General features: G+C 38.1%; 1 protein-coding gene and 1 long non-coding RNA gene across 5 annotated transcripts in view; one reads left to right on the top strand and one right to left on the bottom strand.

The window, feature by feature from the left end:
* Positions 1–2859, bottom strand: part of crhr1 (corticotropin releasing hormone receptor 1) — an 88001-nt gene extending 85142 nt beyond the window's left edge. The window contains exon 1 of one of the 3 annotated variants that reach the window (XM_081711183.1): positions 1178–2859. Coding sequence is in view for 2 of the 3 variants with exons in the window: in XM_081711184.1 (XP_081567310.1) it covers positions 1178–1201 (24 nt within the window). In the remaining variant the exon portion in view is untranslated. The remainder of the gene's footprint in view (positions 1–1177) is intronic. The other 2 variants (XM_081711184.1, XM_027030045.3) reach the window with 2 other exon arrangements.
* Positions 2860–3034: 175 nt separating this feature from the next.
* Positions 3035–14018, top strand: LOC145657016 (uncharacterized). Of its 2 annotated transcripts, XR_014122787.1 has the most exons (3): positions 3035–3836; positions 4685–4847; positions 13210–14018. It is a non-coding gene; the product is annotated as an uncharacterized LOC145657016 (long non-coding RNA). The 2 variants fall into 2 exon arrangements; XR_014122786.1 differs by lacking the exon at positions 13210–14018 and adding an exon at positions 11700–12619 and having other exon boundaries at positions 3035–4847.
* Positions 14019–16208: the final 2190 nt, after the last annotated feature.

The following is a 16208-nucleotide window of genomic DNA, read 5'->3' as shown; positions in this document are numbered from 1 at the left end:
CATAGGTCTTATTCCCAGTTAAGAAGGAAAAGAGTGAAGTAGCTAATGACTCTCTACTGCTCTCTCTCGCTCTCTCTCTCTCTCTCTCTCTCTCTCTCTCTTTCTCTCTCTCTCTCTCTCTCTCTCTCTCTCTGAAGTTTTATGAAATCCTTTAACTCTTTCAAAATTGAGAAATGATCTTGTATGTTACAGGATAACAAATAGAGGATGGACAGACATAATTTGCTTTAGATTTACTGTAATGCCCTGTCTGGTTAATGTGTTTATAAGTTCATAAAATTGATTAAAAATAATAATTTGAAGGATGCTGTGCAGCATAATATTTTGTTCTGTTATATTTTGTCATATTTTTAGCAAGCCATTAGTCCACTATTATTCAGCACTAATCTGATGATGCTGTTCTGATCAACCTCATAAAAAGTTTATCTTGTTCGTGATTTGAAGTCTTATAACTTAATTAGCCTGCAGTGATTCGTTCAGTGTCCTCATATTGTCAAGCAATCACGGTTCTTCTATTATGTGTTTCAAGTACTAAATGATGACAATCATCGCCTTTGGTCTATGAAATGTTGTTTGTATGGAAGTGCCAAGGCGCTATAATAAGCGCAGGGCATGATAAACACCGGTGGGTTGAGTCCAGTTTCTGCCTATGTATCGTCATGAGAATTCAATTGCACACCCACACGCTGCTGAGTCATTGGCAATTCCCCCACCCCCTCACGATAATCGTTAAGTAATTACCACTGACACTTTCCGTCATATTCCATCGCCAAATTCGATTTTTCAAGAATCCCTATAACATACTACTCCGTTAGTGCACTAGTTGGCTCATTTAAAAACAAGGTGGGCTTCGATCTGGTTTTAAGGTAAACTGTATTTCATGTTTTATATTAGCAAAACATAATATTAGTTTACAATTGGCTAAACACCAGAAATGTTGTAAAGTAGATGGAGCAAAACATGCCTGCCGTAACGTTTAACGTGTGAATTATTCAGTGATCGAAGACATTTCTCTGGTAAATTTTGATAGAGGCTCAACTGATTAATTAATTGATAATATCGTTCATGACCTTCCGATGAATTATACATATATGCGATTTATAAAGTTGCGATGAAAGTTTGTGACATTGTTCTGAAAAAATACTTAAAAATAAATGTATCTGAAATTCAAACTTACTTGAGGATGCAGAATGCGATACATTGTCGCACAGCTTGTTCTGCAGAAATATCCGAACTCTAAAGAGTCTTAATCGCACTGCTGTCACGCCACTAGCAGCGACACTTCGGCAGTGTGGATCCGCAACGCTTTTGAGAGTAGCCTGGGTAGCAAACTATCCCAAAAGGACAGGAGATTTCTCCTCACCTTTGGCCACCTAGTCAGTTCCACATTTTCCTCTCTACGCGGAAAAAGTGAAGTGGAGTGGCAGTTAAAAAAGAGCGTTCATCTTGTGCCCCTCAAGTAGTTGACCCAGCCTGTGAGGTAGTTATCTTACATCTTGCTATGCTGAAATCGCGTACTGTTAATTCCTGGTTTTGAGAAGCCTTCAGCAATTAAAATCCGTAGTAGGTAAGTGATATCTTAATTCCGCCAGGTCTCCGGAGACTGGCTTGTACTGGACCAAGCTCTGTCCTTCCGAAGGTGTCCTGCTCCCGCTGGTCCCCCACAAAGGAATGATAAGCGATAGGTGTTTTTGACCTGCTCCTTACACCCTGCGGATAGAACTTTTAGTAGACCACGTCTTGTATAACCACTATTCAGGCTCTCTTCATCCAATTATTTGTTGGCATAACAAGCTTCTGGCTACTCGCCTCTGCGTGTTCTTCAGGTACAGACTTCTTTGTGCAGCGTCAGTCTCCTGAATTAGAAGAGCATGCATTTCATTAATATGTACTTGATTAGCGACGCGTCACTGCAGGGATAAATGTCGCAGGCCATGGCAAACTGAGATACGACAAAATGAGGGATAAAAATGAAGTAAAGAACTTCCACTAGGAAATAAAGTGCAGCAGTGCGGTCTAACTGTATGTGCGCCGGCTTCCTAGACCAATCGGTTAAACTGTCTTGCGCACTCCGGCTACAACTACACTGAGCAGATTTACGCGCCGTTCTATATTCCGCTTCTGTAACCACGAGTTACAGTACAATGCAATCGCACGCAGATCAACAAAACGTTATCTTATTTTCTTATCTTATTTTCTTTTTGAAAAACGAGTTACAACACTATTTCAGATATGAGGAATTAACCTTCTCGATGGCTAAATATCATCCACACAGCACGTTTGTTTAATATCTTAGATTTATTGCAGAATTGTAGTTCTCTTATCCGGTGCAGCTCACTATGATTGGCACTTGGTCTGCGCCCCTTTGGCTTTCGAGCCATGCGATTTGTTTGCCTATTCTTGGCGCAAAGGCACCGTGCGATATGTGTCACACGGAGTGATCTTATTAATACCGCAGCAAAAGTGAAGCCGTGTTTCTTGGAGCACAAACATACTTTTCTTCCAGCGCTAACGGAAAAATGTTGAGCAGACACATCAAATTATGTTTGTTTTACGCTTTCGTACGCCCGGCTCTGCGTACGAGGTTCACTGTAAGCATGAAAAAAGGAACAAGTGTTGTTCATACACAGTATGACATATTAGTAACACTGACGAAGTACACTCCATTTCATTAAACTGCATTTCAGCAAGTAAGCAGCCTAAGGACCTTCCAAGAGTTTTGCTTTGTAACATCGTGTTTATGGATCTAAAGCAATTCACCTCCTAGGTCTTCAGACGGACCTGATGAAGGATTTCTGTCCAAAATGTTTTTCTTTGGAAATCTTGTGTACTGGTGCATGTGGCGGCAGGGACACTCTCTCTCTCTCTCTCTCTCTCTCTCTCTCTCTCTCTCTCTCTCTCTCTCTCTCTCTCTCTCTCTCTCATAGGCGCTATATATATATATATATATATATATATATATATATATATATATATATATATATATATATATATATATATATATGCTTACTTTTTAATTAGGCCCAATCACATTTCACCCCTTCACCTTTCCGCTAACCTTACCCCTCTGTTTTGTGCGTTCAAGCCTAAAGGTGTCCCAATTTTTGTGGGGATACAAGAGTAGGGTAAAATGTTAGGGTTTTTCAGAGGCACACGCCTCTGAATGCTGTGAGAAATTTCTCAAAATGCCTTGGGACTCACCAGCAAAATGGATGTGCAAGAGACCTAAGAAACCCACAAATGTAAGTATTTTTAAGTTCATAAAAATATAAAAGTTACAATGATCATTATATTATCTTAGTCTAAAGTAGTTTCAAAGTATTATAGTCATTTTCTTCATAACAAGCACAAAAATTCACTAATAGTATCCTTACATTGTTATTGCTTGCTTTTTTTTTAAACATCGTTATAGCTGATTTGTCCATGACAATCCACACATTTTGTTCTGACATATTTTCTTGTTGCTGAACTTTACTACTCTGCTAATCAATGCAGACTGGCAGGGTTGCCTACAGAGCACCACTAGTAGCCTGCTAATGAATAAGTGTTCTTTTTTATTTGGTGAACTATTGATGCATGAAATTGAAGTTGTGAACGACAACTGCAGACAACCGCAAAAGGATGTCTATAGCCCAGGCAACAGAGATCACCACAGCTGATGACTGCATATTGGAAATGTCTGGCAAAACATGTTGAGTTTGTTTATGTAAAAGCCATTGAGGACTAGTGGAGACGTATTGGTTCTGGAAGCATTGTCCCTTCTTGTAGGGGAAGATTCCAACCACTATCCCCTGTAACTAAGTTCTATGGGGAAAGAGGACACTTGAAAACAAGGGGTAGGTACATAAGAAATTATATATTTTTCTTTTTTGTATTTAATTAATTGTATGCAAGCCCGCACAACCCTATCAGTTTCTAACATCTTCTGTACAGACCTGAAAGGGTTAATGATTGATTTATCTATTTTTTAAAAGATATAAATATTGATTGGAAAGCCCCTTGATCCCACTTTAGGGTGACAACATGCTTAATCCTTGTGATGCATTTCATGTCATTCCTGGACATTCAGATTCACATCCCTGAAGCATGTAAGAATTGCTGAATGAGAAGAATGTTGAAAAAAGCCAATGGCCCTCTTCAATCACTCTCTATGTCCTTCCACAGTGGAATCTCCAGACTTCTATCTTAGACCAAGGGCACTGTTTGTATAGTGTGCGACCTTCTGTTCCTGAGCTTGAGGACAGAGGCTAGGATTCTTTGTGTGTGTAATTCTCAAGAGGATTTGAGTGAAGTGATGCTGGGAACTTGTGCCTAATTCGTACCATAAGTACCATAAGTGCACAGCATGTACAAATGAATGATCCACATGGTCACATCACAGTTCTAAATGTGTTGAATGTGTTTAATCTCATTCCTGTATATCTGGAGTTAAAAAATGCTTAAGATTTATAATTATAAATTGAGATGGAGGGGGGGAAAAGCATACTATATTTAGCATGCAAACTATATTGAGCCTACTTATCTAGTTATTCCATATCATGGAATCTCTTAAGGTTAGGCTTATTAAAATAGATTTATTTTAATACATTAATAAGTATATAATTGTATTTTAATTTTTAAAATGTCTATAAGAAATGACTAACTAGAAACAGAAAAGAAACATATGCTCCTTGTTTCATTCCAGGAATCCTATATTCAAACCCTGAATTTCTATAAAAGGAACCTAAGAAAATCTGCTATAACAGAAGCACTCATTATCAGAGAATTTGCCAGGACCCACGTCACACATATCTCACCTCTTGGTATCCTGCTAGTCTCCTCACTGCTGCTGCCATCTATTTTCCAGGGTAAGTGCCTGGCATTTCTACCTTTCATATATGAAAGCGTGGTTTTGTGCATATGAAAAATGGTGCATCTTCACTCTCATTCCGGCTCACTTTCCTCATTTTCTCTGGTGCTCCTCTTTTTGCATGAGGCAGGAGGAAATGCAGAGAATACACACTGATGTCACCATGGAAAACTGGGGATGAAAAAAAATGCTCTCCACCATTCATATACATCCATAGCAGATTGTATAGTGAGCAGAGTTTCACGATCATAATGAAATTTGATCTCAGATACTGTAGGGAACTATTTGAAGAGGAGGCATATAAATACAAACACACACAATAGGTATCGACAGGACAATCAGTGACCAATGACATGCTGGGGCTAGATTGTCTCAGAATCACCATTCTGGTGAGGTTGACAACTGTATACCGTAACAAACTCAGAGTGATGGCGATGAGAGCATGAACAAAGGCATGAGCAAAGATTTTGCTATTCCTAGGATTTGACTCTTCTGGACTGAGATTGATATCATTCCTCTAGTTTACAAGTGCCCCTATCACCACTGGGACAACCTTGGTGTTAACCTTCCACAGTCTCACTATTTCTTTCTTTCAGTCCCTTATATTTTTCCAACATTTCATAATCCTTCCTTTGAAAGTTTCCACCAATTGTGTCTGCTACATCTATCTCCACTGCTGTTTTGTGCATCTTGTCCAATATCAACATGTTTGTTTGGTTCACCACTATTTGTTTATCTGTCTGGCTCTGATGGTCCCACAGGATCTTAACCTTGTGGTTTTCCACCACTTTTTGTGGTTTCTCCCATTTTGACTTTGGGGTGTCCAGCTCAGATGCTTTACATATGATCCCTGCTACTTGGTTGTGTGTCTCAGCATATGCTTTTCATGCCAGGATCTTACATTCTGCCACTAGCTACTGGATTCTCTCAGAGACTTCCTTTGTACAATCTGCATCTTGGGTCCTCTCTGGTGTGATACACCCATGCTTCAATCAGCTTAGAGCATAGTGCTTGATCTTGTGCTGCCATGACTAGAAACTCTGTGCTGTCCTTCAGTCTTGCTTTTTCCAGCAATTGACTTATCAGCCACCTTTTGCCATCTGTCAGTGGTACATTCCATGGAGGGGCTTATGACTACTTCTCCCATCTGACTGAAGCACATCTTCAGATGTGTTTTGATCTTATTCTGGAGAGTAGAGAGTAGATTTTACACTTTGTAGCCTCCTTCCTCTTCCGTTGCATCTCTTGGCCATCTTATTGTGCCTGCTGGGTATCTGATGACTGGCAGGGGTTATGTATTTATGGATTTGACCTTATTGTTCCTATTCAACTGATTCTTAAGGATTTGCCTTACTCTGGTCGGGGGGGGGGGGGAATGACATTCTTTATTCCTTATATATCTTTGTTATAGATCCCAGTCAGATGGAACATTTTCCAACTTGGTGTACAGCTTAATGTCATCTAGGTACAAGAGGTAGCTGACAGTAGTTCCACTCCTGAATCTGTACCTACACCCACTCATGTTGATGATCTGGCTGAGAGGTTTAGGACTATACAGAACAGGATTGATGACAGTGTATCTCCTTGGTTTATACCACACTATGGTGGCCTGGGTAATGGTCTTTGAGTTGGCTTCTAGTGTTTCCTCCAGTGTTCCACTGACGTCTGGATGAAGACATTTTATTGTCTCTAAGGCTACGCATTTGAGTTTTGAGAAGATGATCTAGGCCAGATGGAATGCCTTTATTTGTCATATACATGTCCCTTACAATTGTGCTTTTTTTTCACATAACCAAGCTACTTTGGAGGTTGAGCGCAAGGTCAGCCATTATACGAAGCCAGAAGGCTATGGGCCAAGAGTGGATGCATGGAAGAGACAAGATTCAAACCCACAGCCTTACAATTGTTAGCCCAAGGTCCTATGTAATAGGCTACCACTGCCCCAGAGCATGAACAAAGAGAGTCATGCCAATGTAAAGACACATCCAGTCCCCCCGCCCCCCAACACATCTGTCCCCTCTGACATCATCCTTATAGGAGCACAGAGGACCAAGTCCTCTACCCAGTGTGGTGCTAGTGGATTAGCTGGATTAACTGCACTCAAGGAGTAACTAGCATGCTTCTAGTTAGCTAGCAAAGATGGTCATCCCTTCTCAGTGTTTATCTCTATTGGTATTTTTGTGAATGATGCATGTGTATTTTGTAATGAGGCAGGTGATCATTTATTTTTTCGTTGTATATTTACATATTCCTGATGCTAATATTTGTTAACAAGCTAACACAAGCTATAGCTAATGGCAAGTGTACGATAGCTACTGCCTCCTCCCAGCCAGATATATGGCAGTGTCAACACTCCCATGCCAGCATCAATCACAGCCACAGTTCACAACACACCTCATGAACACTTCACCACTCGCCTTTCCCACAATATTGCTTACCACTCATCACATATACCTGTCACCCATAGGTTCATTAATTTTTTTAGCACTTTACATTAGCCTGCTAACTAGTTTATTGCTTACTCTGTTGTCTTTTACTGAGCTCAGCTTCCTTAGATAATTTCTCTATGTCTTTTGTCTGGTCATTTTGCCTTTTTGTTAGATTTTTTCTTGCTCAGTCACTTAATAAATTGTTATTGTATTACTACTGCTCTCATATCAAGGATGTCTTACCTAGTTTTACCTGTTGGTATCAGCTTTATATGCCAGCATAGCAACAACAATAATATATCGTTGACCTTGGTAATATGTGATTTCCATTTAATAAATAATTCTGTTGAGATAGAATTTTCATGATCAGGCTTTTAAATAAAGATATAATTGTTTTAGGAATACCCAATCTTCTTTCCATTAATGGTTATTTATTCATTGTTGCATAAATCAATTCTAAAGGATTTTTTTTTACTGTAACCTGGGAACGCTTCACAAACAAAACTAACTTAGCACCTGTCTGAGGTTGGAACAATCCAGGTTGAACAATCCAGTTGAACGATCAGTTCAAACTGTCAGTAAGGCATAATGGGGGTAAATTTGTATTTTGGCCAATTGAAGAACTTAGAAACACCTGCAATTAGTGTCAATTTTGTATAAAATGTATAGCCCAGAGTCTTGCAGATATTAAATTTTTTAATTACAATAGTTTAATAATTATCTTGTGAAGGATTGTTGCAATGCTCTGCAGGCCAATGCATTGAATGCAGTCCTGAAAATGGTTGTTAGAAAGTCACTTAAAAAAAGACTTGCATCTAATAGGAGGAATGTGTTCCCAGTTCTCTAAAGCCAGAAATGGAGAGCAGTACACCATTACTATAAACCAGTGTAAAAAAAAAAAAAAAAAACAGCAGCAGAGCCACTGGCACTGTACTCAGTGTTTCCTATGGACTGTGACTCCCGTGATGTTCTTAGCTAAGGTGACACTAAAACATCAGTATTGCGAAGGCTCTAATAAAGGCTAATTATTTCATCATTAGAATTATCTCACACTCTGCATTTTGGGACTATGAAACTGTTATATACATCTGATCTTTCAACTTTACTATTAATTATTCAGACTCACCTGAGAGTAGATGCAAAAAAGCCTTTATCACATTAGTTGTGATAAAGCTTAACTTCTGAATGCCACGGTGTATAGTAACCATTTCAGACAGGCCAGGGATATGGGATAGCACTATTTTGGGGCTCTTCTTTTTCATTACCTGATATGCTGCCATTCTCTAAGGTTTTCTGGAAACATACTCTCTGTCATGGTTGATGTCTATAGGGCAACCAGCTGGTGTGTAATCCTGTCTCCACATTCTATCATTGACCAGGGCCATGTTGTTGCTACTCTAATAACGTGAAACAGTTGACCCATATTGGTTTAAATCCATTAACTGTGAGGCAGATTAGACAAGTCACCATTCTAATGTAGGCTAGGACTCTCTCTCTCTCTTTCTCACACACACAGTTTCTATCCCACACCCACATGCATTGTCTTTGTGCTGTTCCCCATGTATTACAGACTGATATTTCCAAACTATTATTGCAAGCCAATGATTTTGTTCAATGCTCTGCATGCTTAGAGGCTATCAGGCAAAATCTCCTTTAAATTAGGAGGAGAGCTGATGAGGGCGCAAAAACAATGGGAAGAAAATAAGAGGACTTACTTATAGGAGGAATAAGAAGAGAATAAGCGGACGGGACCTTCGATCTATGTAGATCACATTCCTTTGACAAAAAACTTTAAATGTTTATACATATTCAAAAGACACTGGAGATAGGAGCATGCATTGCTGAATGCAGAATTATTTCCATGTATTAGAATGCCAACACTGTGCAGTGCTGAATTCCATATAGGCAAAATGGCATCTGTTTTACAAGGCATTTTACAGGGCACATATGCTTCATGAATTAATATTTTTAAATAGGGAAATAGTTAGTCCAGAATACCTAGACCTTGCCATCATGCAAGGCCCAGTGGGAAGCCAAGGGCTTGATATCCAATCTGAGAGGAAATAATTCTCTGACTGGTCATGTCAATAGGCAATAGTCTGAGAAAAAGCTTAAAGGCCTCAGTCTGTCCATTATTCAGAGCTGAGGCCAATTTCTCTTACAGTTATTAAAGTTTGATTTTGGGTTTGTAATTTAGTTTCAGATCAGCGTTAAAGGGCACCTGCAGTGGTAAATAATTCGTTGGAGCATCACATTGGAAGATACAGAGCATACCGGTTTCAAAGACTTCAGGCAATCACAGATTGCAAAGGACTGGCAAACAAATGTGAAGTCAAAAACAACAAATCGAGTCACTGTCCAAAAACAAGCCAACACAGGCTGTAGAAGCAGTTTAGATGTTTTATTAAGCGCTGTGAGCCTTCACTGAAGGCCAGTTAAGAACCTTTAGTGTTCAGCCATGTGACACTGCTGCCAGTTAAGATTCACCTCAGAGCTTAATTTTTCACTCGGTGATGTTGACCATCAAAGCAATTGTGAGTAATTATTACATGCTAGATATTTTGTAGATTTCTCAATAAAATCCCTCATGATCATAGCAAAAATGCAAGTTTATTGTGAAAGCACCTTACTGAGAATCTGTAGCTGCAGATGTCAACAATGTAACTTACCTTACTTGCTCAGAAAAGTTAACCTGTCTTCACGTCCCTCTCCTGAGCACATTCTAGGTTACCTTCACAAAGGATTTTGGATTTGGATTTGTTTAACATTATTTAATGTTAGCATATATTGGACACTCAGGACATGATTAGCATTTGCTGATACCTGGTTTTAACAAGTTATTTAAAGGAAAGTTGATATAATTTGAGATATTATGGGATTTTATTATTAACAGTGACAGTATCATTTTGTGTTAGCAGCTTAGTGTCTGTGGCAGTGAATCCACTATCATGCTGTCTGGGTAATCTTGCAGTCACCTGAAACTTAAAAAAGATTTAACTTTTGTTTTCTTTTGACATATGATGTGATGCACATGTAGAAGTCTGACACAGCTCATCAATCAAAATCTCCTGTTTTAGATTTATCTCTGTCTGATGGCTGGAAACCTGGCATGCGGTTCATTGGTTTCATTCTCTGAACAAGCCACAGGTCAAATCCTAGTCTCCAGTTTCCAGGCCTGTTATTTTTGAGAAGACGTCTATACTTGCTTGATTGAGGAAAATGTCTTCCTAACATTAAATCTCTTCAATGAATGCTTTCTATATATCAATAAATATATTCTTCCCTTATATGTATTATGTGTGGGTGTTACATTCCAGTTGGCCTTGTCGACTGACCCATGTTACGTAACACACACACACACACACACACACACACACACACACACACACACACACACACACACACACACACACACACACACACACACACACACAGCAACAAGATATAAGTGGCAGTCATTACACACAGTGAACAGCATGCAGAGGGAGAAAGCCTGTATGCATAGGCATGGTGAAACCTAACAAGGCTGTGACAGTTGTAAATGTCACCACTGTCCTTACTGTTTCCTGGTTAGATCTTTTTATGGTGAACAAATCCACTGGTATGTTATTCTCCTATGAAACTGCCTTTCTAGAATTGCAGCAGTGCATTGTAAATCTGATGATGTCTTACTGACAGCAGAAGGGTGTAATTTACTGCTACCAAGATTTTAGTTTGTCTAAACAGGGAAGGCATATCTCTGTCTCATCCAACAGAGATATATTCACAGATACATATGCTTTCCTACAGATTCATATAGCCTTTTAGCACTACTACTATGATGTCAAATGGTAATCAGCTAGTAATGCATGGCTATTTTGTGATGTTTGCTTCTATCATTTGATAAGTGTCCATTGTTTCATTATTTAATTACTTGTTTTGGATTAATTTGCATTATTCATCCTGATCAACTCATTTGTATGTTGCTTTCCTCATGTTTATTGTAAACAAATTGTTAACTACTACTAACTGTGTTTACTATAAATCTTATATGAATCAATTAGACAAATTATATTAAAGTCTAGTTTGTAACTTCAAGAAAATAAGAAAGGAATTAAATTGACTATCCATTTGCTTCCCCCATTGTGAAAACCAAGGCTATTGAATATGCACAAACCAAGGCATGTCCTTTCCCCAACATACACCTGGAAAGTTTGACCCCCTATGCAGTCTGAGTGTGAAGTAGGAAGGTGCAGAAGACATGCCCGCCCCGCCCCCCTCCCCCATTTTTGTTTTTATTTTTTTAGCAAAGAAGATAAGATTTTTTTAAAAACTAAGACAATAGCTTGTCGCTAAGCAGTTACAAAAGACTTGAATATCATGTTACCCTATTTTATTATCAATTATATTTTCTCATTTGTTGATTCTGCTTAATTTCTTAGATTTTAGTTCATGTTCATTGGAATTCGTTCATCACAGCTTATATCAAGCAAACTCACCTTGCTATGTTGGTTGAGACTGAAGTTTCATTGCACGGCCACCGATAAACCATTTCAGAATCGTCATTAAATGCAAGGATGGGACGCTTGACCACCAGTACCCAAAATTCCTACTTCGGAAGGGTCTACCTGCAAATGCCTAGGACTCTCTAACCGAGCCAGCTCTGAAAATCCAATCCCGCAGATCAAGAAGCCTAGTCATCTTATCGTCATCACCCTACATCAATCGTGCCAGGTCAAGCTAGCAATGTGATGGAAAATGGACACTCTCTCTCTGCCACCCAGATGGTTTGATGGGAAACACTCTCCCTCAGTACCCTTAGACAGTTTGACATGATTGAGCCCCACATGCCGTAAGGACAGGCATTTGCCCTTTTACATTACCAGTTGGTATCAATAGTAATGCTACTGTTTATAACTTAGAATTGTAATTCTTTCCTGCTGTCTGCGATGCAGCCTCCTCAATCCTATAATTAGTTCTCCCTCCCGCTGTTTCACAAGTTTCTCCTTCTTTCCTAAGTTTTCCTGTTATGCTTTTTGTCATGCCTTCTCACATCTCACATCTAATCTCATTTGGTTAATAAGTTTTCTTTGTTATTTGGTTCGATAAGTAGACTGACCATTAATCGTTCTCACAGGTCATTTAAACAGTTTTCCTTTCATTCTTTCCTTTCTTTTATTAGGTACCTACTTTGGCCATCCACGAATCTAGTTTGTGTTAATTTGTTAGGTTACTTTGTCTGCTACATATGTTACACTATAGTGATTTTAGTACTTCTGGTTATTAATAGAATTTTAATTTATTGTTTTTATGCATGTTCTCCTATTTCCGTTTATTCAATAAATATACTCTAGTTACAATGCTTATGAGTCAAGAGTGATATTCTAATTTCTGCAAATAATCATTATCTGTGATTTGTATTCTGTGACTCCTGAAAACCTTTAATTTATAAAGTATTTAAGTGAAGCCAGTTTGCTGAGTTTCCAAACTTACAGCTCTTGCATCCAGGAGCCTCTTAGACAGATCTCTTGATCTCTTAGACAGAAATGAAGCCTAGACTTTCTGTTTAACCCTGAATTGAGCATTATCTGAGGAAATAGCACTTGGTGAATGAATTGCTACAGGACATGTTTGCAGTCATGGTCATTGGAAGCTTAAAATGTGATCTCCTCAATTCATGTACTCTCAGGCAGAAAATGGCAAAAAGCCTGGGTTTAAAACTTGAACAGCCATCCAACTTAGAATCCCAAGGTCCTGCCACTGTACATGCACTACATGAATGTGCTCACTTTACACTTTAATGCGGAGCAAGCTTGTTCAACTCACATTTCACATGTGTGTAGTAAGTTGCACTTGTTTGAATAAGTTTGACAGTCACAGTTGTGCAATTCGTTTAGTATTATCTCACTATAACTAAGACAGACAAAAACTTCTTTACTATTTTTTCTTCAGATGGTAGTTACCATACCTGGCTTCAAACTCCAGTCTTCCTGGTGACAATGTGAACGCTGACCACCAGAACAAAGCACCAGCCAGAACATGGTCTCCATCACACTACTCCCTGCCTTCTCTACATTCACACTTTGCATTTTGTGTAAAGATCTTTCTCAACAAATTATGAAAGTATTAAGGTTATAGATACCTCGAAAAAATATGGAATACAAAAAGGTCAAATCAAAGAGCATAAAGGCAAATAAAAACAAAAAAAAATCAAAACAAAATCAAAATCAAATTCAAAAACTTTTCTCTTGCATTTTTTTTCTTCAATATCATTACTGAATGCAGAATGACCAGATTAGGTTCCTGAGATGGCAGAAATATATCGCCTACAGTTTAATCAGAAAAGGAAACTGGCAGTGTAGTACATTTTCAAAGGAAAGCTTGTCCTTGATCTTACAATGTATGCTATGGCTGACAAGTTTAATGGACAATGTGCAGAAGTGCAGTGTGCTGCCATCAGCTGTGAATATTCCTTCCCATCTTCTTGCTCATTGCTCATAGGAACCATGCTCTTAACAGAGCAGGAAAAATCTCACCAATCAGGAAATGAAAGATTCAGTCCACTCTCAATTCATTTGGAAGGCCATGGACATTATAGACTCATCTGTTTCATGGCCATCCTATAGTTCATGTCCTACTGTACATTCTGACACTAAAAGATAAAATGTATTACTTTCAAGTCTGTGTCTGATGTCTTGTATATGTTGCATTCTTGAGTTCAGTTTATTTCTCTGAGATATTTAGTCATTAAAATAACACTCAGCAAGATCTTTTTGTACAGTTTATAATTATTACTGCTTCGGGGGGGGGGGGGCAGTCAAATGTATAAAAATATTTGATGGTTTGATTATAAATATATTGTTTGTGCAGAATGCTCAATCTACCTCTAAATGTTTTAAATGTTTTGTGAGAAGGTTTTCTGTAAATCTTTGTTCACTAGTGGTGATTACACATTGAATAAATACTAAAATTCAGTATGACTTGAAACTAGAAAGTACAGCTACTGTGAGGTTAGGAGGTGAGGCAGGATGCAGAAGCAAACTCTCATTCAAACAGAAACAGATGTTTATTTTGACACATTACAGAAACAAAAGAAAAACACAAAGTACAACACTGAGCAAAAACAAGACAAAATGTGATAAGCGAATAATAAACTCTAAACACAGCATGGCAGCTGAAAAACAGTACACACTGTACATACACATGCTAACACACAAACACCAACAAGATGCTCGGACATGGGGAGGAGTCGAGGAGACGGGGGCAGTGCCATGACAGATACATTATAGAACAACACAGTAACAACAATGTCCTTCAGGACCAGGACATATGGTAAAGTTTGGAAACCACACCTGAGGTAACTCACTGTGTAAGATACACTACTTGGTTCATTAAAAAGCTTTAGCTGCCAAACAAACTTTCATTGTCACATCATGTACAAAATCACTTTCACACTACTTCCCACTACAGTCATTCTATCAATTTTTACACCCCCAAATGTCACTGCTGTTCTTCTTTTAAGTAGACACTGAGAGAGAACATTTGCATTACGCAGACAATCAAACAAGTGAGAACTCCATGTTGCATCAACTGTAGTTAAACTGTAGTTAGACACAAATATTAATCACAAGCATTAATTGATTATTACAACTACTGTGTTAAGCACTTTGGAGAGACACAGTTATTTCTTCATCTCATTGTAAGGTAAAAATGGAAATGAGATTCCAAATAATCTTTTAAACTATCTGTTATTTTAGATACATTCAGTTATACTGTATAACAACCAGCAAAGCCCTTAACCTGTCCTATATGTACATATTTTTAAATGTACTGTAAATCAGACAGTTTAAGATGTTGCTAACTGGGTTTCTGTATATTTGGATAAATTACAGTGTGGAGTCATTTAGGGATTTTTCATGAATCCTCACTGAGTTGTCATCATTTTCCAAAGACCTTGGACATAATTCTGTATTATCTTACAGTATATGTGTGCAAAAAATGACTAGCATGTTATCTAAAAATACAGTACATAAAACACCAAAAGGTATTATTATTATTATTATTATTATTATTATTATTATTATTAGTTACATTTATTAAGCGCCTTTCTCAAATTCAAGGATGCTTTATCACACACTCACACGCCTGACTAATTTAGTATTACATTACATATCCATTGGTACAGTGTAACTATGCTATTAACTGCAGTATAGTATACTGATTAACACTGTGTAACAACAGTATGATACTCTGTACACCCACTGTATTTTTTGCACACTAATACTCTTTTTTTCCCCATTCTATAAGTGCAGAGTATCAGTGTATTTTTAAACATTTTTGCTCAGTATATTACACTGCAATATTATAGTTACACTGCATAGTTACACTGAAATATTACCAATGTAATGTAAATTGTTACCCAGCAAGCAAAGCAGTTGAGAAGCAAGTTATCATCTATAACTCATTGTGTAAAATGTCCTGCAACAGCTGGACTGACAAGTAACATCTCTGTGATATATAGAGGTATGCGATAATATACAGTGGTGTGAAAAAGCGGATAACCCTCCAATGTGGCCGAATTACAACAATTCTGCAAAGATGGGTGGGCCAAAATTCCTCCACAGTGCTGTAAAAGACTCATTACCAGTTATTGCAAATGCTTGATTGTAGTTGTTGCTGCTAAGTGTGGCCCAACCAGTTATTAGGTTTAAGGGGCAATCACTTTTTCACACAGGGCCATGTAGGTTTGGATTTTTTCCCTTAATAATAAAAACCTTAATTTAGAAACTGCATTTTGTGTTTACTTGTGCTATCTTTATCTAATATTTTCATTTGCTTGATGATCTGAAACATTTAAGTGTGACAAACATGCAAAAAAAAAAAGATATCAGGAAGGGGGCAAACACCTTTTCACACCACTGTATATTTACAATCCATAAATACAGAAGGCT

This window comes from Electrophorus electricus, chromosome 3 (genome assembly GCF_041902795.1).
Source record: "Electrophorus electricus isolate QZ-2024a chromosome 3, ASM4190279v1, whole genome shotgun sequence".
NCBI lineage: Eukaryota > Metazoa > Chordata > Actinopteri > Gymnotiformes > Gymnotidae > Electrophorus > Electrophorus electricus.
Note: the sequence above shows the minus strand (reverse complement) of the source record. Positions and strands in the feature narration are given on the sequence as shown.